This window comes from Cynocephalus volans, chromosome 3 (genome assembly GCF_027409185.1).
Source record: "Cynocephalus volans isolate mCynVol1 chromosome 3, mCynVol1.pri, whole genome shotgun sequence".
Lineage (NCBI taxonomy): Eukaryota > Metazoa > Chordata > Mammalia > Dermoptera > Cynocephalidae > Cynocephalus > Cynocephalus volans.
The window spans coordinates 120,764,077-120,791,852 of NC_084462.1; the positions used below are offsets into that span (position 1 = coordinate 120,764,077).

At 34.9% G+C, this 27,776-nt stretch overlaps 1 protein-coding gene across 4 annotated transcripts; it reads right to left on the bottom strand.

Moving 5' to 3' along the window:
- Positions 1 to 1,781: 1,781 nt before the first annotated feature.
- MBIP (MAP3K12 binding inhibitory protein 1) lies at positions 1,782 to 23,185 on the bottom strand. Of its 4 annotated transcripts, none has more exons than XM_063091204.1 (9): positions 22,996 to 23,185; positions 18,914 to 19,033; positions 17,008 to 17,232; positions 16,818 to 16,914; positions 14,177 to 14,242; positions 13,778 to 13,930; positions 9,322 to 9,419; positions 3,184 to 3,222; positions 1,782 to 2,227 (listed from the first exon to the last, which is right to left on the bottom strand). In XM_063091204.1, exons 1-9 carry the CDS (start codon positions 23,122 to 23,124, stop codon positions 2,123 to 2,125), a joined length of 1,032 nt encoding a protein of 343 aa, XP_062947274.1. In that variant the 5' UTR covers positions 23,125 to 23,185; the 3' UTR covers positions 1,782 to 2,122. The 4 variants fall into 4 exon arrangements, with proteins under 4 accessions (XP_062947274.1, XP_062947272.1, XP_062947271.1 ...); XM_063091202.1 differs by having other exon boundaries at positions 1,782 to 2,230; XM_063091201.1 differs by having other exon boundaries at positions 17,008 to 17,256.
- Positions 23,186 to 27,776: the final 4,591 nt, after the last annotated feature.

A 27,776-nucleotide genomic window follows, 5' to 3' on the forward strand; every position in this document is an offset into this window, starting at 1 on the left:
CACCAGAAGAGCCTTGAATAAGTACCCATACCAACTCATACCAACATGGTGTTGAGACCTGGCCTCTTCTGCAGGCTCCAGACTCAAGTGGGAAACGATGCTGGCACCAGACAATACTTAATGGACTGAGGACTCCTCTCTTATGTCCCTCAGAAGAGCAGGACTGAAGGACAATGGAAAAAGGTTAATCCTTCTAACAGGCAGATCTTGGGACTGTCAGACTTGTCTTAGGAACTTATTCTATTGCCAAGGGAGGACATTAGCAGACTCATGGCATTTATTGGTCTGGAATAAGTGACGAGTGGTTTCTGATTTTGTTTTCTAGGTTTTTTTCCCCACTTCTTTTAATTGGTAATTTTTACTGTCATTTTCCCTATTGTATTGCTGATGTGCTGGTAGTAAAATGTCACTGAACCTGGAGAATGTCATTCTGACAGGATGGTGATCACATAGACCAGATGAAGACTGTAGAGCAGGCATTGATAGCTACACCTATAATACTGGATCATGTTTGGCAAGAATATCTTGATGAATGAATTTACTCTGCAGAGATGAAATACAGTCATAAGACATTAGTGGAATCGACCTAACCCACATCTACTTCTTGGGAATAATTCCAATGCCCTAATTCTTCACGAGGTGACCACATTTTTAATGCTGCCACAAACAGTTGTACAAAGCTGTGTGTGCACCATACATTCCTGTGAAGAGGTCCTGCCCCATCATCCTGGCCACAACTGATTGAGATGCCTGATCACACTGAGTGACATTTAATCTCTAAGAGATACAAAGACTTGGGTAAGCAGTGGTCACTGGAGTTGTGAAGTTCTACTGAGTTGAGTTCAGAGTTTGCAACGTAGCAGCTCAAAGGCACAAGAGGCACAAAGGCACCAAAGCAGCTAAGGCTATAGAGACAGGACTAACCTGTCACCCAATGCAGGACGGCAGAAATGAAGAGGCCATCAAAGAAACCAGTCCACAGTGAGAGAATAAAGTATATGCACAGATAAGTATGTGTAAGAGAAAAAGAAGGGAGAGGGAGACAGAGGAAAAGAGATACTGAGGGAAGAGAATAGAAAACATGAATAGGGCAGAGACAAAAAGAAACAGAGCCAGGGCAGTCAGAAACGCAGAGAGTAATTGCTGGTGACTTTCTAGATCCTACAGTGTTTAGCTCTACTTCCAGCAATTAAGTTCGAGGTTTCTGACTCTTCTTAACAACTCTTCTTTTCCAAGCTATTTTAGGTAGATTTCTGATTCTTTCAACCAAACAATTCTTGACCTAAACAGCTGCTCCAGGAAGCCTTTCATCATAACTGTAGCTGCATCTTTTAAGTGTTTAATTTGCAACTATGGCAATATATGTACTGCCTAGTATGACTGGGGTATTGTAAAGGTGAGGCTCTTGAGGGAGAGGCACTGTAATTTCTTTGTAACATCTTAATCACTGTCCACAGACCTGGTTTTATAGAATAATAACAACTAACATTTTTTGAGCGCTCCCTTGGGACAGTTTCAAAACTTGTAATGCACGATCTCACCTATTCTTCATAAGAATCGATGCAGTAGGCTCTACTACTATCATTCCCATTTTACCTATTAGGATATTAAGGCACAAAGAGAAATTAAGTAACTTGCTCAAGGTCACACAATCAATAAAGGGATAAAATTGGATCTACTGTTTATTTACATTAACATTGACAGCTGAAAAATAAAGAAAACAAGTTTATGCATTCATTTAAAATTCATTCAGTCAATAAATTTTTGTTGAATGCCTATTATGTACAAAGAACTGATTTAAACTAATATAATGATGAACACTAGTTGTACAAATATAAAGTCCTTTTAAATATCACTATCAAAATAAATCTTCCTGTGGTCCACAAAAAAAAATGTACTTTCAAATTAAGTTTTTCAATTTCCATTGTACCTCCTTTAAAACAGAAGGGAATAAATTCCAACAATGCTATTTTCAATGCATTCATTATTTCAGAACTCTGGACTCATGTGAAAGTAAACCTTGACTTCACAAGTCTACACTGATAAATATATATCTGTTTAATTACAGTGTAAGTTACATGTGTATATACAAAAGCAAAATGACAAGGAGAAGAGAAGTTTTTCATGGAAGGTGGTGAATTGCCATGGATTCTGCTTCTCTTGATTTTCTGAGCAGGGCTTGTTTGAGGGCACTAATTTTCTCATCAAGTTCAGCCAGTGAGTAGTTCTGCTGTAAACAATAAGAACACAAATTGCTGAATAAAACTCTGAAGTATCATAATGCAAATAAAGTGCCAAATGAACTACAAATATTTAAAATATTCAATAGCATGATAAAAATTTTTTTCTTTATAAGAATAATTTTAAAATTGAGCAACTACCTATGTTGATTTTATCATAAATTTAAATGCATAAAATAGTAAGGCTTAAATGTTTCTTACATTCTTTTTCTTTCCTAATGACTAAGCTCTTCTGAAACTTTTGTTTTTTTTAAAAACCTGACTACTCTAATAATCAATAGTAAAAAAAATTAAACTTTAGAATTGGCTTAACTGCTTAAAATACCTAGAAATTCTCTTTTCAGGGATCAGCTGCAATCAACTACTTCTGGACTCAAAGGGCTGCTCTCAAAAAGTTTACTCAAAATTTAACAATAAAAAATAATATGCTACTCTGTAAAAAATTTTTTGGCTTATTTTTTAAGTTTTCCCCAAGTTTAAATTTACATTACCACCACTAAAGGCTAGAAAAACCTTATTATTTAAGATTCAACTAATTAATAAACTGTACAGGAGTGAGCTGAAGTCAACCTCTGCCTAATGCCCATTTCTTTTATTTAGATGCCACTAATAAGAAGTGTCCACAAAAGGGGAGAGTAGGAAGAGACTGAAGTTACTTGAGCACTTATTATTTTTAAGCATTTTGTAACTGATACATTTTTCTATTAAAAGCAGGATAAAGATTTTTATACTTATTTAACCCATCTGAGTCACTCCATGACCTTGAAATGAAATTATTTCTCTAATTCAAGTATATGAGTTTACAATGTCCTTTCTTCAGTCCTAAATCTTACCACGGTATGACCTAAAAGCAACCATAGTAGAAATTTTTATTAACAAGAAAGGTATAAAACTAATTAAACTACTTCAGAAGCCAAAATGAAAATGCAGCAACTTAACTTACTTGAGGTGGCTGAACTTTTCTTCTTTTTCCAGAAAAGTTCTAGATTAAAAGTAAAAAAAAAGGTAAGTAAACAGTGTTTAGAAAATCTAAGCATTAATTTTCCTTTACAGAATACTGTACAAAATAGGAGAACCCTGATAGAAACAGAGCCCACAAACTCACCAAGCATCATCTGCAATTGATATCCACCTTTTTATATTCTGGAAGGTACCCTCTGAAGATGGTATTAAAAATACGTGGTAGTAACATTGCAGCAACATGCTTGTCCCTGGCAACATATACTTTCCCGTTAATTACCAGCTTCTGAGTGACTGTGGAAAGAGGTGCTCTGGAGATTTTCTACTTAGTTTCCTCTTTTATAACCTTTCCATCCCAGGATACTGAACAAATGAAGCAGCAATAGATAGAGGAAAATGGAATTTGGTACACCAGGACAAGGAGTGAAAACATACACATACACACCCTTGACTGGCTGTAATGGACACTGTGGTTGTCTGTGCAAACAGCTATCTATCCACTGCTTTTCTATGTGACTCAAGGGAATGCTGATCCCACTCCACTGATCTTGTCAATGACTGAAAAGGGCATGGGCCCAAGTCTGGCCAATGAATAAGGAGAGGTCTGCCGGAGATTAACAGGAGAGCTGATGGAAAAAGCTTCCTCACTTCTTTTGAGAGAAAGCGCTCATAAGAGATAGTTCCCCTGGACACTGTTGTATCTGGATAAGACACCTGAAAGTGCTGTAGCCATCTTGCCATCCGTCTGGGGAAGAACCCAACACCAAGCACAGCCGAGAGGGGAAAGAACCTAATTCTTTGACAGTCATGATTTAGCCACTGAATCAATTTACCTGGAAGACTGTGCTATCATTGAACTTCCTATTTTATAATATAATTTCCATACTGTTTAAACCAGTTTGAGTCCAAATTTCTTACAGCTGAATTTGACAATAGTCTCACTGACATACTGACTGAGCATTTTAAACCTTGACCTAATGAGTTCTTTCCATAGTTTGTTTTCAGTTTCACAACACCCCAAGATTTGAACAGCAAATTAGTAAATGAGTATATTTGACAAAGAAACTGTGAATGTAAGTGGCAAAATTTTCTCATGAGCATTTCTGACCCTTGAGATTTAGAAGAGAAGGTTAAAATTCACATTTTCCTTTTGTGTCAAAAACTGATTCAAAGAACATCTAGGTATGCCTCTTATCCATAGTTATAATAAAGGGGAAATCATTAAGTGTTGGAATTATTAAATATGGAATAATAGAGCTCAGATAAATACGCTCCTTCCTTTGCCAAACTGAGCTGAATACCTGTGGTGGCACCATGGGCATGTTTGGGCTTAATGTTTAATTTGGCCATGAATTAGTCTCCTACCTTCCCAAGAGACAGTTTTTTATACACCTGATGAAAATATACTTCCCTTTGTCCTCCTAACAATTTAACCTGCAGGATACTGATAGTTTCTATGTCCTTAAGCAATCAGACTACCACTGTATCATGAAACCAAAGTGAAAAATACCAGAATGAGGAGACTATCAGTGGCTCAATGACTTAAAAACATAGTAAAATGTGGTCATTGGGCTTACTTTGGGTCTGAGCAGAATATCTTGACAAGTAGAACACTTATAAACATGATTATCTACTATGGATACACGAGACTAGCTTTAAATTTTGTTTTAGATATAAGGAAATCTTAGTCAAAAGGTGAAAATTTTAACAAGTTTTGGTACCTGAGAGAAAATGTTTGAGAGCACAGCACACTAGCTGGATGGAGATAATTCAAAATTATCTCTTCTCTCCGATTATTTTACCTTAGGTAATATATAGCTACATTTACAATGTCTGTGTCCTAATGAAAAGATGATTGTCACACACACGTACGTCCAGGGAACTTGTGCTCTAAGGAAAGTCAAAGGTAAGGAGGCCTCTCCCATGATCAACTACCATCTTTCCTTTTAATCAGTTGTAAAGGGCAAACTGATTCTACACATGCAGTGTCCTAAATGTTTCTTCCCTTCTAGTCCCACCTCCCTGATGCAGACCTTCATTTTTCTCATTATGACATATTTCTTAAACTAGTTTTCTTGACTCCAAGTTCTCTCCAACTCAGATTTCATAATCCCACCAGACAGGGACCAAAGTTACAGGTTTTTCTCTCTTTCTCAAAAACTGAATTGTGCTCTGATGACACTGGAAGTGCACCTGGTTAGTGTGACTTTCAAGGCTCTCCCAAAATGTGTTTACAATCTAATTTTCCAGCTGGATCCAGTTGTTCATCCACGCTTCAAGTCCACTATGCACTTTCACACACACGGCCTGTGCACATGATGCTAATTTGGCCTTCAGTGTTCCCCTCCCTTGATACTTCCTTCCCTTCAGAACCAGGAGCTACCTTTATAGATGAAAAATTACGCCTAGTCAGTGCTTTGGACAAAGTTAACACACTTTCCAAAGTCCAATAATTAACTATTAGCCAAGTCCTACCCCCTCATTTGCACATTTACTCAATATCTACTACATAATGTGTGCTCAAAGATGAACAAGACATAGTTGCTGCCCTTGAGAGATTCAAAATAATGTGAAAAATTGATGTGTAAGCATATAAGTAATAAGTGCTATCAAATGAACAAACTGCTGAGGAAATAGACTTGTAAAGCATGTTATACTTACTGCTTTCAAGTGTCGTAATTTAAAATCAGTAAGTAATTCTTTGAAAATACTCATAAAGCTCCTATCTTTTACACTGTCTGTTAAGCCATGCTCTTAAAATTCTGAAACATTACCATAAATCTTTCCATGTTTAAGGTGAAGGGTAAAGATCTTTAAAACTATTACATTAAAAGGTACGAGAAGTATTAACCTTTGTAATAATTCCTGTTTCATATACATTATAACTTATTTGGGAGTTTTATGTCTGTTTCTTAAATTGAAAAAAACTTTAACCTGTTTTTGTTTTATGAACCAAATACAATTTACATCTTTTTTTCCATTAATGTTCCCCTTTTCATATGCTATCCTTCAACGTTACCCATGATAATCAATCAATATCCAACTATAAGAAGCTGCCCCATATTTAGATTTCCTTTACATGAGAATCTATATTGACACTATAAACACATTTCAATTAAAATCTTTTCAGAGTTCATAAGTTCAATTTCCAAAAAAAGTTTAATCCTTAAGAAATTTAATGAACTCAACTTTCCCTTACTTTCTAATGTTACAAGCTAGAGGATGGTGCTATATATGATTATATAGTCTCTTCTGTATACTTTCAAGGGAAAAATATGTAAAATTATGTAATTACCATTTATACATTTATAATGCTTCCTGTCCCTAAAGTTAGGCAGTCACCAGGCTTCAGACTTCAGGTCTCTGACAGTCTCAGTGTTCATACCCATTGGTGTTTTGACTATCGCTTCTATACAGATTCTTCACAAATGTCTCAAGTATAAGTCCTATATCTCAAAAAGCTTACCTAACATTTCTACCTAAATATCCTCCTATGACTTCAAGTTCACATTTCCCATATTTCTATCAATGATGATAACGTTTTTCCAATGAGAAACTGGACTAATCCTTGCTTTATTTTTCCACATCCAATCAGTATCTGTCAACTTTTCTTTCCTACTTGCATTAACCTCTCCTATTCTCACTCATGTTCCTATTTCAGGATCTCCCTTCACATTTAAGCTAGTTTAATAATGTCTCTTTGTCCTTAGTTTCTCCCTTTTCATTTACCTCCCACAGAAGTGTTAGATAAATCTTTGTAAATACAGACCTGCATCACTTGATGATGGTGATATGTTCCGAGAAATATGTTGTTAGGCAATTTTGTCATTGTACAAAAGTGTATTACAAAAGGCAACAGCAATGAATTTTCCTATTATCTCCACTGGCTACTAGTTGCATGGCATGGGCCCTCTAATTAAGTTACCAAGTTTCTCTGTGCCTCACTTTCTTTACGTGTTAAATGGGGATTAGAATACTACTACTCCCACAGAGTTATGAAAATTAAATTACAGGTAGGGATTGTGCCTGGCACTCAGCACTCAGTGAGTGTTAGCTAACTGTTATTTAGTATTATTTTGCTACGGGGATGGGTGGGAATCATTTAAAAATAAAAGAATTCTAAAGGAGACAACAACCCTTTCAACTTGGGGTCTGACCTAATGTATCAAATGCTTGTCTCTCTATTTTATGGGTCTGGGCTACCTTTGGGAGGGTCACCCTGTAGGCACACATCCTCAACATACTTTGCAGGTTTGTTGACACCAGCATCATCACGAACACATGAGTATTGTGTTGCATTGCTTTGTGCCATGACATTAAGACAGCTATGACTTCACTAGGTGATGGGAATTATCTTATGGGACCACTGTCATATATGCGGTTTGTTGATGACTGAAGCATAGTTATGCGGCACATAACAGTATAGCTTTCACAAGTCACTTCCCTGCTCAAATGCTTTCAATAGATCCCCCGCCTGGCCCCTGCCTATATAATAGATTTTAAACTTTTGGGCATAGCATTAAAGGTCCTCTACAATCTACTTCTACCTCTTTAACCAAACACTCTAGTCTACGAATAACAGATCAAAAACCAAAGGATAAACAAAAAAGATTATGACGTGAAGGGCTTGTTCCTTTGTTAACCAACTTTGTATGTGAGGTTTTTACAAATCAGAATCAGAGAGAAAAGGTAAATGATGGAGCAAGTTCTCACTGGAAGCATCTAACACGACCACATTCTTTTGTAAGATCAGCTCTATTGTTAACAAGAATCATATTAATAATGACGTTCCTAGGGATTACCTAGGTAGCTTAAATAGGAAAACTTTTGGTAGAAAAAGTCATAAAATCTTTATGAAGTTTTCAAGGAAGATATATTCAAAGAATAATCCTAAAATTAGAAAGGCTTTTGTAATTATGTAATACAACCAACACATTTTCTAAAAATAGACATCTGAAGGCCACAGGAATTGAGTGACTTACCCACATTTATACAGATACTTCAGATTCTGAAACTGAATAATTGTTAATATTTACTGAAGTTTTTGCCATGTGCTAGGTAGTATGCTAAGTGCTTGATTGATATTATCTCATTTAATCCTTGCTTCAGCCCTTAGTATTTTTATAAACCTCATTTTACATTTGAGAGCAGTAAATCACTAAAACTCTTTCTCTGAATTTTTTTCATTTAGGACTTGCTGCCTCCCTTTTATTATGTGACCTACCTTCTTCCTCTGGAAATATCTTTTCTATACCTCACTCTAATACCCAATCTATAACTTCAAAAAGATTGCTTCTATACCTAAAATGAACTTTAAATATATTTTTACCAGTGACTTACACAATCCATGCTAATATGAGATATTTTGCATAATTTTTCAGAAACAGAAATCTTAGTACTATAACCTCACTTTTATTTTAGTTCTTATATGGCACTGCTTAAAAAAAAACTCGGAAAAGGCAGATGTTTTATATATAATCATCTCAGAAGACTGAGGAAAATAACACAATGAGCTCAGGATTGATTGTTTGAAAAATGCTGATGTGCCAAAGAAAGATACTTATCGGCATGACACTATTTGTTAGTGTCCCTTGGAAAAAGGAATAAGAATTAATGAATAAGTGCTAGAGTTGAGGAATTAGATGAATGTAGGTTAGCCTTTCAAAAAGTCTGGTGGTTAAGGTAAAGAAAAAGGATGGTAGCTTGAGGTGTGTGTTTGCTTAGTATGGAGAAATCTAATGGTGTATGGGCTGAGGGAAGGAGTCTGTGAAGACAGATATTAAAGAAACAGAAGGGATAAAACAGACCAAGGTCCCAGAGGAAGACTTTGCTTTCTCAGAGTGAGGATGAACTAGTCTTCAAGCTGTTTTATAATGCCATAAAAATGGCCTAAGTTTGAGAATTTGGGTAATGTATAATAAAAGTATTCCTTTTTAAAAATTCTAAATTTTTAAATATTCAGAATGAGGATTTTTAAAGAACTAGATAACCCCCTACACAGGACTGTGTTCACTCATCTTTGAATTCTTAAAACAATGTTTCATAAATGATAAATGAGTGAATTGTTCCATGATGAAGAATCCTAAAATAACATTTTTATTTTTATGACAGTTATACTCACTATAGATTGAAAATATTCAGGAGAGGTGCCTTCCAATTCAAGGATTTTATCTTCAAGTTTTTTAATTCTCTGATAAATATCTCTTGGCACTGGACCACCTAAATACATTAAAAAAAAAATCTGAGATACAACTGAGTAATTCTTTCTTCTTACAATTTTTTATTATTAAAATACCATGCAAAGAAACTCATGCAAAGGAATGGCAAATATCTAAACTTAAGGAAATAAACAAAAGTAAAACAGAATGAAATCCTTAGCTCATATTTTCACTATACACTATGGGACATATTCTACACCTCCTCTCTGCAAACTGCAGGTGCTTCCTATATTGCTAGGAGTTTTATGTTAAATTCATTTTACAAGACATTAAATAGTTTATGTACAGAACAATTTGTATTTCTGATAGGCTTTGAGAGTTACTTGGGAGGAGAAAAATGCAGTGACAAATGAAAATTCAATTCAGTGGTTGCAATATGTCACATTATTTCCTTCAACTTTTATTTCTCCCTACATGTCATATTTTCTTCTTTGACCTAGAAGAATATTAAAAAAGGGGCTTTACTGTAATTCTGAATGAACTTTCAGGGCAGGGGGAGGAGTACAGTAAATTAAGGTCACTCCAATTTCAAATTTATGATTACAGTTGTCCCTCAGTATCTTCAGGGGATTCATTCCAGGATACCCCTAAAACTATACCCAAATCCACGAATAGGTCTAGTCCCTTATATAAAAAGATGTAGTATTTGCATATGACCTACACACATCCTCCTTTACACTTGAAATCATCTTAAAATACCATGCAAAGACACTTAATGCTCTTAAATTAGATTACTTATAATTACTAATACAATGTAAATGCTATGTAAATAGTCGTTTATTGTATTTTTTTATGTGTATTATTTTTTATTGTTGTATTTTTATTTTTTCAAATATTTTCCATCCTGGTTGGTTGAATCCAGAGGTAGAACCTGTGGACATGGAGGGTCAACTGTATATCCAGAATCCTTCCACTTCTCACTACCTCCAATGTGACCATTCTACCACTATCTCTCCTTGCATTATCACAACCTCCAAAGTGGTTTCATTGCTTCTGCCTTGCTTCCACAGAGTGTATTCTCAACAAAGAAGACAGTGATTCAAGTCACATCATGGCACTTCTCTGCTCAAATCCTAATAACTTACCATTTCATTCAGATTAAAAAACAAAGCCCTGAGCTGGCCGCTTAGCTCAACCGATAATACCAAGGTCCAGGGTTTGATCCCTGTACTGGCCAGCCACCAAAAAAATGCCAAAAAAACTAACACCACTACCAAAAAACTCACAAACCAAAGCCCTTACAATAATAACAGCCTACAAGGCCCTATACAGTTTGGACATTCTCCCCATATTCATATGACTCCAGTCACTTGATTCTGTTTTTCTGCTATTCAGCCTGGCCAAGCACCATAACAGCTTTACCAACTGTGGTTTCTTCTACCCTCTATAATTCCAAGGCTTACTCTTGCCAACTTCAGGTCTTGGCCTGAAGAAGTTACCTTATCAGTAAGACCTTCTCTGACCATCCTTTAAAAAATACCAGGATTACCACCTTCCCCTACCCAGCATTCCCTATCATCCGTCCTTTAATTTTCTCCATACTATTACTATCACCCAACATTCTGTATTTCATTTATTTTTATTGTCTGTTTCCCCTCTCTAATGTAATCTCCAAGACAGTAGTTTTATGTTTTGTCACTGGGTATGGCTGTGTAGCACGTGCACTGCACAAACCTAGGAAGCATCAGTTCACGGACTACAATGCCTGGCACAGAGCAAGCACTGCTCAATATTTACTGATTGAATGAATACACGATCAGACAATCACTATGCAACTAAAGAATATGGGTAAGTTTTCATATCAAAAGTATCGATTTCTTCAATATGAAAACTCTAGAAATTTTCTTTTCTTTTTTTTTTTGACAATGTGTTTTTTTTATCTTTGGACCTTGATTGTTCTTTCTCTTGAATTGGGTAAAATGAATAACTTGTTCATCTGGCTTTGCTCTTGCTGATCCCTTCACCTAGAATGTCCTCTGCCTTACCCTGGTACCTTTCAAGAGATGGTTCAAGCTTTACTGGGTCCATGAATCATTGTCTGAACCTTTACTTATGAAGGCTCATTGTGTCCCCTCCCCATAGCCTTCTTCACTGCCCCTTTAAAATTCTACTTTACTATTAATCTTCCTGCCACCTAGATTATAAAGTCCTTGAAACCAGAGACTATGACTACATCATTTCAGTATTCCTTGTGCCCAAAATAGTTCTTGGCACACAGTAAGCATTAAACAGATATTTTTCAAAAGAATTAACTACCTGATATGATTAGAGACTTAACCAGTCAATCCTTTTATACAGTTTCATATTAAATCCATCTACTTCTGGGAGATGGGGTTAATTCTTAATGCTAATGTCTTATTATTCTCAGAGACTTACTCATTCTCCTTTCTTCTTCTACCTACACCCAGCAAATACTCCAGCTAGCCTGGCTTCAGAAATTCCCTGAACTATATTTAGTGTCCTTATCCTTTTAGCAGATGCTGTTGTCTTTTTGGAACGCTTTGTTCTGGAAAAATTCCTACTAATTCTTCAAGGGCCTAAATGTCACTTCATTAGAGGGATGCCATCCCTTGACCACCCCTGAGAAAGCTGAACTTTGTGTCCCACTGTACTATGCACATATCTGAAATGGTGAAATGAGCAATTATTCATTCAATAAACATTTGAGCACCTGCCTTGTGTCAGTTACTGTACTAGGTACAAAGTAATAAACTTGACACAGTTCCACTCTCATAGACCTTAGTAAGTACCAGGGAACACAGACATTAAACAAACAGAACCATGATAGCTGCTTTAAAGGAGGTGCTGCTTTAAGGGAATACCAGGGGCAATGAGACTACATAAAAGGGCAGTCCACACTGGTCTGGGGTCAGAAAGGAAAAACATGGCAGAAAGAAAAGCATGGGTATAAAGCCCCTAGGGCAGCAAAACGAGGAGATGGGAAACCCAGAGATGTAGCTGGAAATACAGGGTAAAACCATACCATTTAAAATTATAACCCCCTTCAGTCTCAATCTCCTTTTCCTTCTCTTGATCAAGTTGCTTTTATCTGTAGCCCTTCTATTCTAGCATACCATGTAATTTATTATTTATACCATCTGTCCCCCTCAACTAGAATATTTTTTTTTTTGTGGGGGTCTTTTTCGTGACCGGTACTCAGCCAGTGAGTGCACCGGCCAGTCCTATATAGGATCCGAACCCACGGCGGGAGCGTCGCTGCGCTCGCAGCGCCGCACTCTCGCGAGTGCGCCACGGGCTCCGCCCTCAACTAGAATTTCTGTTCAGATGTATTCTCAGCATTGAGAACAGTGCCCAGCTTATAGCAGGAGCTTAATACCTATTTGTTGAATGAACAAACAAATACTAAGTTTGATAAACATGTAAGGGCAAGAGAAAACCATTACAGAAGTTTTAGCTGGGGAGAAACAGGACTGGACTTGAGCTTAGGAAAAGCAACTTGGCTACAGGGTAAAGAATGTTCTAGAGGAGGAAGTCTAGTGGCACCCCCCCCCCCCCCCCCCGGCAAAAAAAAAAAAAAAAAAACCAGTTAATATCCTTCCATCAGTTCAAGGCAGAGATAATAGTGGCTTCAACTACATTAGTAGCTGTGGAGATAGAAGTGGGCAGATCTGAGAGATGTTTAAAAGGCAGAATCAATAGGACATGGTGACTACATGGGGAGGGAGACTCAAGCTTTGCAGCCAATTAAGATTTTGGTTTAATTACCAGTTGTCACTATCTTGGGCATGTTGCTTAAGCTCTTTGAACTTCAGTTTATTTATTTGTACAATGATAACAGCACCAATACCTCAAAAGGGGTTAAGTATTAAGTGAGCTGACATGTGCATAACACTTTCAGAGTGACTGGCACTTAGTATTGTTCAATACGTGTTAGTTCACTTTCCCTACATTTATTTATTTATATGCTTATCCTGTGAGATCCTTGAGGACTAGGACACATTTATCAATACTTTGTATCTAACACAGTGGGGAGAGAAGAATGAGAGGTGGTCATGGTAAGTTATGAATTGGTGGTAGGAAAAAACTACATTATTTTTCAGCTGTGACTTCAATGAACTGAGGCCATCAGAATCTATTTGGAACCTATTCCCATTCTACCAGCAATCTTTCAGTTTTAGTTTTAGAAAGTAGGAAAAAGTGTGAGAGGAGGGAGAGAGCCTAAACAGGAACTACAAAATTCCTTTAGAGTAGGGACCATGCTTTATAGATTTTTGTAGCAACCAGAACAATGTTTTATACATGACAGGTGCTCAATGAAAATTTGGTGACCAAATGAATTGGAATTTCTTTAACCACTTGCAAAGAAACATGATGGGCACCACCTAGCACTCTGCTTACCTGTTTGCAACCGCAAGTGAGCCTCAATATTTTGTAGTCGTTCTTCTACTGCCTGATTACCACAATCTCGAAGCATGCTGTTAGGTTTATGACCTGACCCTTGAATTCCTTCAGGTCTAGTCTGTGGTCCATATGTATTCACAACTCTAGAAACTAAGTGAAGAAACTTTTGAGCCTTAATAAATTTATATTTCAAAAATCAGAAATTCTCTCTCCCTAACAATACTTACGTTCTTTCATAAAGACCTAACCACAAACTCAGGTATGAAGAAAGGCAAGATATTTTGTTCTGTTTTAAAATAAGCAAAGTTTAGATGGAAGAGTTATTTATATTCCTTTTTCTAAAATTCTAGAATAAGCCTTTGTCAGAGACAAAGATCATATGTTGTGATTACTTACCTTTTACGTGACTTTTAAATCCAGGGAAAGGGGTAAAAACAGCATCAGTTCTTGCACAACTATTTTCTAAGGAGAATTTAGATAAACATAAGTGTAAATATATTCTTAATTTCAAATGTATGCGATTTTGATAAACTTTCAATAATTCATATTAAAATATCACTAAGAGAATATAATTTTAGATAATAAATAATAGTAATAATAATTAAATTACCATCATATACAGGACAGAATTTAGTGAACTTCTTTACCCTCTAATATCCTAATATGTATCCTAATATCTAATATTCTTATCTAATGTTCAGATTTACATACAGAAAAGATATCAACATTAAGTGGCATAATTTAATACAATATTTAATAAAAACCAACATCTGTAAAAACAATTTGGGCCTTTGGAGAAAATAATTTACATATTATGAAGCATTTTAATTTCACTTCATCATAAAAATAGAACATCATTTTTACTTAATTTATTTTTAATTTCCACTATTTTTGATATTATTGACCAAATTAGTGAATATCTAATAAAATAGATTAGTTATACATTTAGCACCTTCTTATTTCAGAACTCCACACAAAAAAGACTTTGAAACCTCAAACAGCACATACCTGTCCATTCTACCTAGATTTTCAATGCTCATTTAAACCCCTAATGACAAAAGTCATCTACTTCTACCCACCCTACCTCTTTCAAAAAGTGCAGTTTGAGGAAAGATATGTTGTGAAAATTTGTTCCCTTTTTTTTCAAGCTAAAAAGTCTAGTTTCTTTCAAATTAGATATCAACAAATTATGAAAGGGGAAAATTGGAAAGATATTCACATAATATTTAATACTACTAATATTCTATATTAATATAATTATATATTAACATATATTTTAACATAATATATAATATAGTAATAATATATACTGATGTTTGAGGTAACATTAGTAAAACCATGCACTGGCAGTAAATTTCCTGTAAAATTCCCTTGATGATTTTGTAAAAAAAATTGGTAAATGAGATACAGAGAGAAAATTCTTTTTTTCTCTATGGAATTTGATTTTTAAAAAATCAATTGTTAACATTTTGTTCCAAATTGAGAGATATCAAAAGGAACACCCTAACTTTTAAGACGCACACATTTTTTTTTAGTCTAAGTTTTCTTATTAGTTCTGTTGATAAGTCAAATTGTGTAAATAAAATTCTAAAATTTACTTATGTTTTATATCTAGAGATTAAACAGAGTCATTTTCTTTTTTTTTTTTTGGAGACACCTCAAAATATGTTTAAAGGACTGTCACTTCTCCATTTTGTTTCTACTACTTCATGGGGCTGAGGGTTAAAAAAAAGAAGCTATCATCCATTCTACAGATATATTCCAAATATATAGATTAACTGACCCATCAGTGAGAAATTCAGCATGGTGTGAAGACAGTGAATGTATGAGTGCTAGTCACTCTCTACAGCAATTCTTGCTAGCACTGTTTTGAGCCAGCAAGGGATTGAATAGGCCAAGGAATCCTGCTGAGCATTTCAATTCTTGTCAATTTCTATCCCCTGGTGGTTTATAATAATAGACTTAGCAGGGAGAACAGAGGAATAACATTAGTGACATATGTGCTTGCTCCCTCAACAAACCCTTTCTCATGGGTTGCTTGCAGTTGGATTGCAGTACCTGAGATTTTGCCACTGTTGTACCTGTTCTGTAAGCTAACAGAAAAATATACAAAATGTAAAGGTATACATATACAATGTTAATAACAGAAAAAGCTGAATTTAGGACCCAACCTGAGCCTATATTATTTCACTATTAAGAGAATCAGTGTACCAATGTGATATGAGTCACTTCAAGGTTCATCTGACAATTCTGTGTTCATAATAATTAGCAAGGAGATACCAGAGGCAACAAGAAAAATGATCATTCCAATTATGAACTCTTCTCCATAATTTTTTCTAAGAACTACTTGTTCTGATTATTATTATGATGCCTGAATATGATCTATGGCAGTGCTTTGGAATATTTTGCATTCTGCAGCATACCTGCAGATCTGTAAATGTACTATAGCATCAAGTAGAGAGGGAAAGGAGAATCTGATGAAAAACAGCAAATGTATGATATGCACTACCGGGGAGGGGGGGGGAAGCATTAAGACAACATGGTCTTCACGACAAATTGGTTGTATCGTGACATAAAACATTTCAAACAACTCACTAGTAGTGAGAAAACTGCTTCCTCTTGAGGAATACTAACTTCACTAAGTTCACTTTATGTATTAACATCATAATTTCACTGCTACATTTACAGGAATGAAATGTACACAACTCAGTTCCTTCTTACTAGTGAGACTGAGCAACCCTGCCACCCACACTTCACCTTCATTTCCTATAGGAACATTAAAATAATCTTTTCACCTGTGGTAAACATGAGCCTTTTTATGTACACACATATTTCACTTTTGTGTAAGATGAAAACCAGTTTTGCGAAAGTCTATTATTAAACAGAAGAACATTCTACTGCCTTAGTTACTAACTAAACCTCTGAAATAAACTGAATTGTGTTCTCAATGTTATTCATTTTTAAAAGCAAACAAAAGATTCGAGCAACTGTAAAAATTGTGCTTAAATCCTATAAAAATTAACTTCTACATAGTTACCTTGATTACAATCAATAACATTGCAAAATTCTCTGACATTGTTTTCATTGATTTCAGCTTGCTTTCTTTCAATGAATGCAGATATTCGTCTGTCAATCTACAAACAAATATGTTTTAACAATGTAAATCAACATAATAAGATTTGAAAAAGTAATAACCACCCCCCCGCCCCCCCCCCCAAACTTCTTACTTCTGCTTTTCCAGCCTTTATTTGAACTACTTCTGGATCAAAATGGATCTGTGTCTTTTTCACATCTCCTAAATCATGATCTTTGTGCTTTTCTTCCTCTTGTAGGTCACCATTGGGAAATGTGGCATTTAATTCATTCTTGTTCCCCATTTCTGTTTTTCCTGTTTCTTCAATGGTAGTTGTAGTCTCCTCTTTAATCAGAGGCTGAAGTTTTGCTAGAAAAGGCTGAGAAGAACACAATTCCATCTGCTAGGTGAATATAAAAAATTAGTACATTAGGATACATAGATCTGACCACATATTAGTGTTTGCTGTTCTCTGCTATTGCAACCATTACTATTTACTATAAATTTGTTTCAAAGAAAGAAAAGAAGAAAACTTGAGGAAATTTAAAATTTTCTTTGAGGGAATCACTCTGTCACTCATTTTTTATTTTGTGCCAAATCAAAGCCTTCAGCCTCTGGCACCAATGCCACTTAATTAACATGTCATTCAAATGCCTTCTCAGAACACTAAGGCTTAGTATTTTTCCTCCTTAACATGAGAGCCAGTGCTCTCACTCAGCAAAGCCCTGCATTATCACTATATCACTGGAGATTCTCCACTTGAAACTGCAGTTGGCCAAAGTGAATGAGAGAGAATAGACATGAAATATATAGGTGTTATGCTGAGTGAACACTCAGGCTTTTCCTGAATGGTAAGATATCTTCTTGGGCCATGAAATTAAATTTTAAAAAAGAAAACGAACAAGGAAAAAAAATCTCCTGAGATCCATAGCTGAAAACAGATGCCTATCACTAAAGGGGAAAAAAAACCCTGTTGTATAATAAAAATTACATTACTCACTTACTGCCTACCCCCACCCCACCACACTCTGCTGCCATTAGGCCTCATTTGAATTCTATAGTTCATTGCTCTGCCCTTTAAAAACCGGGTTATTACCTTAACATGAAACACAGAGTTAAATTTTCCCACAAAGTCACTGAATGGAGAACTGAAAATTAATGCCTATTCTATAAGTCAAAATAGACCAACACTTATCAATGTTCAATTATTTTTTTCACACGTACAATTTTGCTTCCATTGTTTGCTATACCAAATACTCTTCTGAAACTTTATAACACCTTAATCACTGTAAACTGACCAATTCAAATAGTTCTTCCTTTTATCTTTTTGACACTTCACATCTTACACTTTTAGAGATAAACTGCAAACTACATCAATTATAACTGCAGAGATGTTCAATTAAAAACATGCAAGTTCATAATACTGTTCAGATATTGAACTGAAATATTAAAAAATATAATGATACTAATATAAATAACAATTCAATATTGACTTCCAATATAAAGGATGAATTATTTCAAGTTGTTAAGAAAAAGATAAAATAGCGACTGGCTACTTACTAAGATGAGACATTAATGTCACCGAAATTACTTTCTTTTTAAAAACTATGCTGAAACTGTTTAATTGCAATAGACACTCCAGGATGTGTCATGCTGGGATAATGCCACTTCTTGAACCACTGAAAGCACTCCATGAGCCTCCAAACTCACCCAAGGCATAGAATCATTATCATAGCATGACACACACCTGCCGTGTCTTATTGCTTAATTATAACCCACCATAGATGGAACTGTATTGAATTTTCAGTGCAAGTCTAGAATTGAATAGAACTGCATTCATTCAATTTCACCCCCACATCAGCCTATTGGGCTATATTCCTATATCTGTTCTGATCACTCCTGAAACGAACAGATTTAGGTCTAATCTGGATGTAAGTAACCTTTTACTAATAACACTATTAATGTAGCGTTAAGATAGAATGGACAAATAGTCCAGCTAATTTAACCACAATTAATTTTTATTTTCAATGTCCAGTTAACATTTCTAATGAGAAATTTACCTGTAAATATAAAACGTGTTGCTCAAGTGCACTAAAGAGCAATGCAGGCTGGAATGCTGAGAGGCTCTGGAGCTTATTCCAATCGATTGTAATTTTCACCACATCATCTCTGAGGTTAAGCTTCAAAGGGGCAAACCAGCAACATCACAAAAATTACACGATTAAGCTGTACATATGGGATTGACATAAAAATAAGATTTCTATAAAGTAACACATGCCTATTTTGCTCAAAGTTATCAAGTTTCTAATGATACACTAAAATGCTCTACGTAGTTACCATTTTAAAAGGCCAAGAAAGGTGCAGATGTTCATAATCTGCAAAAAACAAAACAAAATGACATCTCATTCTAATTCTATTCTTGGGTCTGTGTAATGGGACCATTTTAGAGGTGAAATCATCCACGAAAGATGAAAAGATAAAGGCTCTTTTGATACTTCAATATCTAAAAACCTGTGGATGGGATCCAAAATAGGTTTGCCTTATTCACAATCCTACTACTTCTAGTTCAGAGCATTAAACAGAAGAGGCACAACCGTTTCACAAAAGTTCTAATATGCATATTTTTCTTTGTTAAATACTTACACAAATACATTCCTGAAATATATCATTATCCTGATGTCTTCTGAATCACATTTTTTTTCGAGATTAACCAATTTTTAAAATAATTTAAAAATCAAGGTTATTCATACAACTAAAGTCTAGGAATAAATGGCAACATGTTTATCTGTTCCAAATAAAAAACTATTATTTAGCTATGGAAGTCTGATATGGAAAAACAAATATTTCCCCACAATAGTGAAACAAATTGCCAGAAAATGGATGGAATGTCCAGATCTTTTGCTAAATACTACTTTCTAGTAAGATGTGAAAAATTCTTATCAGTTGTGATCTATTAGAAAAAATCATATCCAGAAAACTACCAAGAACCTGAACATAAAATTAATATCAAAAACAGTGAAAATTTTAGAGTGACAGCCTCCATCTGCAGTCTTTTGAGTGAATAAAAGAGAACCACCATAAACTTTTCTAGGGACATGTGTTTATAGCATAGTATAAGGATATATACTCCATAGTGGAGTCAAGTTAATTACATTTTATTTTTCAGAAATAATTTATTAAAAATTATTTATGTTTTCAACAAAATAAAGATAAGTGTTCAAATACAGAGTTCAAATACATGACTTCAAATACAGATCTTATGAGTTATAATTATAATAAAACAAAAAGATTACTGTACAAGAAAACAAAGAGATCCAAGGTTACCAAAAAAAAGGCACTATATTGAATGAATACTATTGTGAGAAAAATTAATTGCTCTTTGAATATGACACCAGAAGTATTTAAATACAGTATTAGACAGGAGTAAAGAAATACAAAAAAAAGTTTATATAGGCTATGCTGGCAAGGATTAGTTTATATTAATTTAAATAAGAGTTTCCATTAAGATTAATGCATTAGGGCTGGCCAATAAGCTCACTTGGAAGAGCGTGGTGCTGATAAAACCAAGGTCAAGGGTTTGGATCCCCATACTGGCAAAAAAAAAAAAAAAAATTGTTTTAATTAATGCATTAATTTTAATTTATATTACCTTAATACCTATAAAGATTTTGTTAGACAAAAACTTATGTGTGAAGTAACCCATTACCACACTTTTACAGTCTCCAAAGAGATCTACAGTTGATTATAGCAAATTTACAAATATGATTTAGAGATAAAGCAGGCACATCCTCAACTAAAGCAAAGCATCACATTTCCTAAAGAAATTAATAAATTATAATGTTTGGATCATATTCTTTCTTCAATTCAGCAGAATTATGTCAGCTTTCAAGTGCAATTAAGGATACTAGGTCTTTTAAGAAAAGCATATAATTATGTCACAAATTAATTTTAAAAGTATCCCAATGCAGCCAACTATTCATTCAACAAATTCCCTATTAGAAATATAAATTCTATGCATTTTTATGCTATAGAACTTGGAATAGTAAACCACTAACTTGAAAATCTTATTAGTCTGCTATTAAAATAGACTATTTAAATACACATTTTCAGTAAAAACTTTATTAAGTGAATATGAAAAGCCAATCTAAAAATAAATACTTCTTTAGCTTGCTAAAAGGGACATCCAGAGGCAAGCAAAAAGGTTAAAATTAGTAAGCTTTGTTATCTGGAATAGAATATATCTTTAAAATTCAATTTTATGTTTTCTATTGAGGAAATCTAATGATACATAGGATGACACAGTATGAATTTAGGCATATTACAACACACATTTTAAGAATCCTTTAAATTTGTTGCGAAAGGAAATAGTGATTCTCCAGGGGCAATTTTATAAGTGTGGTACTCTGGCCTTCATTCTTAATATATCTCAAAATATAGAGTATTATCAAAATGGTTAGCATTTAATTGATATGACAATCTTATTTTTGACCCTTGTATAGAAGGTCCTTCACTGTGTTACAGTAAACTCATCAAATGTCTATTCTAAACACTTTTGACATGTGACATAAGTAAATTTTAATCACTTCTGTATTTGCATCTTTAGAATACTGAATGTTTAAAATTTTTAAATGAATTTGAAAAACTCAGTATGCCAAATATTTCAAAAGAAATGTTTAAATCATTTCTCAATGTTCATTTTAAAAAATATACCATCAGTGAAAAAAACCTTTGTAAATAATAGGTTAGCATATTTTTTTTTCATCTTGACATTAGAATATGAACAAACTTTAAAGTTTTAATGTCCATGCCATAAGACGTTCTCTAACTTTTAAACTATTTAAAAGTCTTGGGTCTTAAGACTGAAATGTTAATAACTAAAACTCCCAAGTTTTTATTATTTTATTTTTTAATTTAAAAAAATTTTTTGGTGCTGGCCAGTGCGGGGACTCCTCAAGTCTTTAAAAACATTTTTTTGGTAAGTCCTTGGCAAACAACAGAGTTTAAAAGTTATCTTTTAGGAGATTTTACTCATAATCGCTTCATTACACAAAACTGAATGTTTAACTTACAGTTATGTTCTTTGTAACTAACAATAAACATAATAATTTTTAAAAAAATACTGAAATAACTTTTGAAAAGATTGATTCTCCATCCACTAAAGGCTTTTAAAATAATTTTTCACAAATCAGACTAACGATCTATTTTCACAGGAATTTACTATTACCTTGACACAAATGCCTAGTGTATTACATGCACTAGTACCAGCCCCAGAACAAACTTTTATAGCTACAAAATAGTCCACGTAAGGCATGAAAGAAAATATTTCCTTTTAAAAAGCTGGCGAACGAACATACTTTCAAATTGTTTCTCATTTAAAATTTGCTTTGAATTTTCCGTCATGAAACGAAATAGTGACTTGATGGAATAAAGTGGAAGGAGCCCATTTTTTAAAATTCAGTTTTACTATGACATTTCTGCAAAAGCGACTATCAGCCAGTTAAACTATTTAATAGTTAAACAATTAGTTAAACAATTCTAATGCAAACAACCAGTTAAACAATTCTAAGCCAAACCATGGATAACATCCAATTTTACACTAGGAGTTAGAATAATTCCTTTTACTTCCCTCCCCGTTTTAAAGAGTAACAGATGTACACAATGGCCAAAAGGAAAAAAGAAATAAACAAAACCAAGTGACTCAGAAGAGCAAGTCACCCTAAAAATGCGGAGAGAGCACTTTTCCAAAAATCTCAAGCCGTACTGACCAACCAACTTCTATAACGAGTAAGTTCGAGGAAAAAGGGCAGGAACTTCATAAACCCTCAGTGAGCCTTTTCCGTATTTTCTCCAAGCCTGCTCCTCTCAGAGCCGGGTTTTCACTTAGACCATCTTCACTCACTCCCGGGGAGGACAGGTACAAGGTAATCTAGTCTGCAACCCGTGCTGAACTAAGTGGACACAGCCGTCCTTCTCATTCTGCCGGGAGGCTTGGGCCCGGGCTCCTTCCCCGGCTTCCGCTACCGGGCCGCGTTCCGGCAGGCCTCTGCTGCCCCCCACCCCCGTCACCGCTAAAGGAATAAAGGGGGTGGGGGGTGGGACCAGATTGGTTCCAACACCCCCAATCCCACATGCTACCACTCACCTGTTCGGCCAGGGTGTGCAGGGACCGAAAGATTTCGCAAAGCACCTCCCGGGAGATGTTGGAGCTGCAGCTTTGTTCCAAGCTTCTGTCACCGCTGCTCGGGCGATTAAGCTCGGTAGCAGCGGCCATGACAACTTCGCAGGCCGTCCCTGCCACCACCGAGGTTCGCGCACAATCCCACCACCTCCCTCTTCCGGCTTTCGTCGCTCGGCGGTGACGTAAAAACACAGCGCCTCGTTTAGGTTGGGGCATTGAGGCCCCACCCTCTCTATGTGACTGACAAATACATACACCAATCAGGAGCTACCATAGCATTGAGCCGAGGATCCGGAGCGGTTAATTGCTGACTAGAGAGAGAGTAGATGCTCTATTTGTGAGGTGACTGAAGTCGTGGTCTGTCAAGTGCTAGCATCGTGAAGCCTACCTCGATTCGCAGATGTTCCTTATGAATGTTGGTAAGAAGAGACGTACAGTTAAATATGAGAGTCTGAGCCCCAACATTAAAAGTTGAAATTTTAACATGGCTGGGTGGAGTACTCTGGGGCACTATTGCTGGTCAGGGATGGAGTGGTACCCACACGTGTTTCTAAACATTGGAAAACTTTTTCACACAGAATTGCCATAATTGGATACAACGTTTTCATCTCTACAAAGCTGTTCAAAGTTTTTCATGAGGGGGAGGGGAAAATAAAAGAAAAATAAAAGTGCTCCATTATGGCTCGTTTTACTATAAAGAGAATGACATTAATGACTGTGCAAAATAATTTATGTCAAGTTTTAAAACGTGTATCAGTTGCTATTCTTTGGGTGGTAACTGTAGAGACGCTCAACCCTAAAATCGTTTCAAAAGAAGTGAAACACTATCAATATGAATCCAACGGCAATTTAACTCAAGTAATTTCATGCAACCACAGTCTTTGAAACGAGGAGGACGTAAAACCAAATTGAAATTTGACAAAGCACTATTTATCAGACAGCTTTATTATGAAGATGTTTGAAGGACTTTATAATCTTTTAGACAGACTTAACACTTTTAGAAAACGTTATCCCACTGAAAAAAGTTTTAGAAGAATTTTTAGTGTTAACCTCTATTCAAAAATACTTGAAAAAATATCTGTCAGTTTAAAGATAAGGAACCAGGGATTTCAGACCTTAATTCTAATAGTCTAATGCATTTACCATAGAGAAAGCAAAGGTGGAAACGTGCACAATAGGTATTCTTTAGTTTTAGAGTAGGCTGAATGAAAGAGGAGGAATAAGGAATCAAGGAACTGGGATAAGGTCAGTAAAGATGAAAGAGCTCCTTTGACCTACCCCTAGGGAGCCTCTTAATTAGGTTTTCATTTCCAAAGACTTGTGGGATCACCAGGCTTGACAGGATCTTGAGAAACCTTGTCTGTTCCCTTGTTAGCATCAAGATACGTAGCTGATAGTCCAGCCTCTGTGTAGAGACAGAAAGACTTAACAATGTCCAGTCCCAAATTGAGCAACCCACTCATGCTCATATCTAACCAAAATTCGTGATTCTTTGCAATTAGCACATTGTCTTTGCCTTTGGTTCTCTTGTTAATGGAGAATAATTGTAATGGGGTAACTGGAAGTTTTTGTTCTGTGCCAAATTAGCAATCAGTTTCAAATCATTTGTTTTCATCAAGATGTGAAATATTTTTTTCAAATATGCAGGACACTGATGTGCAACACATTTAGGAAAAGGCTTTGTACATTAAAAGAATATCACCTTTAATAAGGTGCTGCTCTTTCCTTTCTTTGTCATCATTGATTTTTTTTAGCTTTAAATGGTTTTATTGTGAAACAAGAAATAAAAGAACAAATAAATCAACTATCTAAATAATTAGAAATATGACAAAATAAGCCAAAGTAAGGCCAAAGGAAAAACAAAATATAAGCAAAACCAGAAAGTAATGAATTAGAAAATCTAATAGCATTTTTATTGAAAATATAGGCAATTAGTTGGTCTAATCAAAATAAAATGGGAGAAAACATAAATATACAAAATTAGGGCTGGCCGGTTAGCTCAATTAGAGCACCGCTTTGTAAGACCAAGAGTTCTGATCCCCATACTGGCCAGCCACAAAAAAAAAAAAAAATAATAATAATAATAATAATAATAGACAAAATTAGGAACAAGACATTGACATAATCACAAATACAAATAATATTTTTATATATGTGGGAGAATGTAAAATACAAATGAATGAGAGAAAATAAATCACTTATTCCCCAGCATTGTTTTATTTGCTGGGCATACAGTGGTTGAGATAAAATCTCTACCTTAACATTTTCCATGTACTTGTGTGATTTTTTTTTTCATTACCATAAAAATTTATCGTTTCTTTTTAAAGAGAACATTTGAGCTCTTTCCTTCTAGCCATTTGAGGACATAAAATAAATTGTGAATTATTGATGCCTGGCACTACTATACCCCACTAGAACTTATTTTTCCTATCTAGCTGTAATTTTGTGTCCATTAACCAACTTCTCACTGTCTTCCTCCCTTCCCCTTCTCATCCTCTAATAACCACAATTCTACTCTCTACTTCTAAAAGTTTATCTTATTTTTATGCTCCCATGTATGAGTGAGAACTTGTGGCATTTATCTTTCCATGCCTTATTTCACTTAAAATGTTTTCCAGGCTCATCCAAGTTGCCAAAAATGACAGGATTTCATTTTTTTTTCACTGAGTAGTATTCCATTGTGTGTGTGTGTATATATATATATATATCACATTTTCTTTATCCATTCATCTGTTGATGGATACCTAGGTTGATTCCATGTCTTGGCTATTTAGTGAATAGTGCTGCAATAAACATGGGGGTGCAGATATATGTTTGGTATGTTAATTTCCTTTCCTTTGGATAAATATCCAGCAGTGGGATTGCTGGATCATATGGTAGTTCTACTTTTCAATCACTGATTTTAAAATTTCAAATTTTACTTGTTCCTTGGATCCCTGATGTAGAATTAACTGATGGCCACTTGATTTGTGTATCAGTTCTCTACATAATTCTGTGATTCAGTATCCAGACTTGCACTTGAATCTTAGTATTTCCTACTTAGGTAATACTTAGAATTTAACTTGTGCATTATTTTTTCTTTCTAAGGACCTTTCTTACACCTTCCTGATGCCTGTTACTTTCATTTTGGAAATTTTTCTTATTTTCTTCTTTTATAATAGAAAATCTATTTAAAATAGAAGAGTTTGTAGACTGAAAAGATGTTAATTCTTTTGGGCTAACTCCAAATAGAAATTTATAAATATTAATGTGTAATAAAAATATAATAAAAGATATGAAATTTAGAAAAGGAATGAATGAAATAATTTGCCTTTTATAGAAAACTAATTACAGTTTATGAAGTGTGTTGTTGAAAAATCTGCTGCCTGGCAGAAATGATTCAAGATATTGGTATTGGTTTAATTAATAGAGTTAGTGATGCTGTCCTGCAATTTATGCTAAGAATCAATTGGTAGGATAGAAACTATGAGTGAAACCTACGCTATCTACTTTATCAACAAAAATATCCTTTTTGATGAGCTTTAAAGGCACAACTCTATTAAATATTCCAGTGCCCAGCAAAATGCCTGAGATATTATATGTACTCAACTAATGTTTGTGTGATAATACAAAATTTTCCTAGTACAGAAAAGGAAAAATAAATGGTATTTGTAATCTCTGGCTCCCCATTACCTGCTGGATAAGTCCAAGTTCCTTAGAATGACATTTAAGGCTCTTCTCATGATCTGGCCTTTGCCTAAATTTCCAACCTTATTTTCTGCCATGAACTGTCTAGTGCTTACTGCTCCTGAAACTGCTTTTACTTTTTCAAAACTTTGCTAATTTCCCCCCCCCCTCCATGCTTTTATTTATGCCCTCTGCCTCTTCTCTGCTTGGGAAATTCCTTTTCCATCCTCAAATTCCAGTTAAGAAATCTCTGGGAAGTCTTTTCTCATATCCCACCTCATAAAGAGCTTATTTTCTTCTCTGCTAAATTACTCCTCAACTTGTGTTTACTTCCATTATTGTACTTATCACATTTATATTCAAATTTATTTGAATGTGACTGTCTCCCTATTGAACTATGAGCATTTATATATATCATATTGGTGTACTTAAGGCTTAGTGTATCCTGGAACAGAGTAATTGCTCAATATATGCTTTTTTTTTAATATGCTCAGTTGAACTGAATTTATTTGTCTATCTAAAGTAAACAAACTTGTAAAATGGAAAAAAAAAAAGAAACAAGTTCCTACTCTTGGGGGGAAATTGTAAGGCATAGTAAGATTACTATAAACAATTCATTTCAAATAATGAAGAATGTCTATTTACTCTCTTTTTGGGCAGCAAATTCAAAATGCTTAAATTTTTCTTAAGTGAATAAATATAGCTAGCCTCCATAACCATTCTTGTGAATCATACCCATTCAACTTAATTGTACCTACTGTATGCCAGGCACTCTGATTGACATTGGAGGTACAAACATGAATCAGACAAGAACTTTCCCTTAAAAAGGTCCCATTCTAGTGGGCGAGGCAGATATGTAAACAAACAGCTATTCATAAAATGTGACAATGACCGTATTAGAGGCATGTATAAAGTAATACAACCAATTAGTTCCTTTGGGGAGGGAGCTGTGTTCATTGTCAGGTAAAACTATAAACACTTAAAGTGCAATATGAACTGAACCTCGAATGATAAAACTTGTCAATTTAGAGAAAACATAAACAGCAACTTGAACATACTTGATGCATTTAGGGAAGATA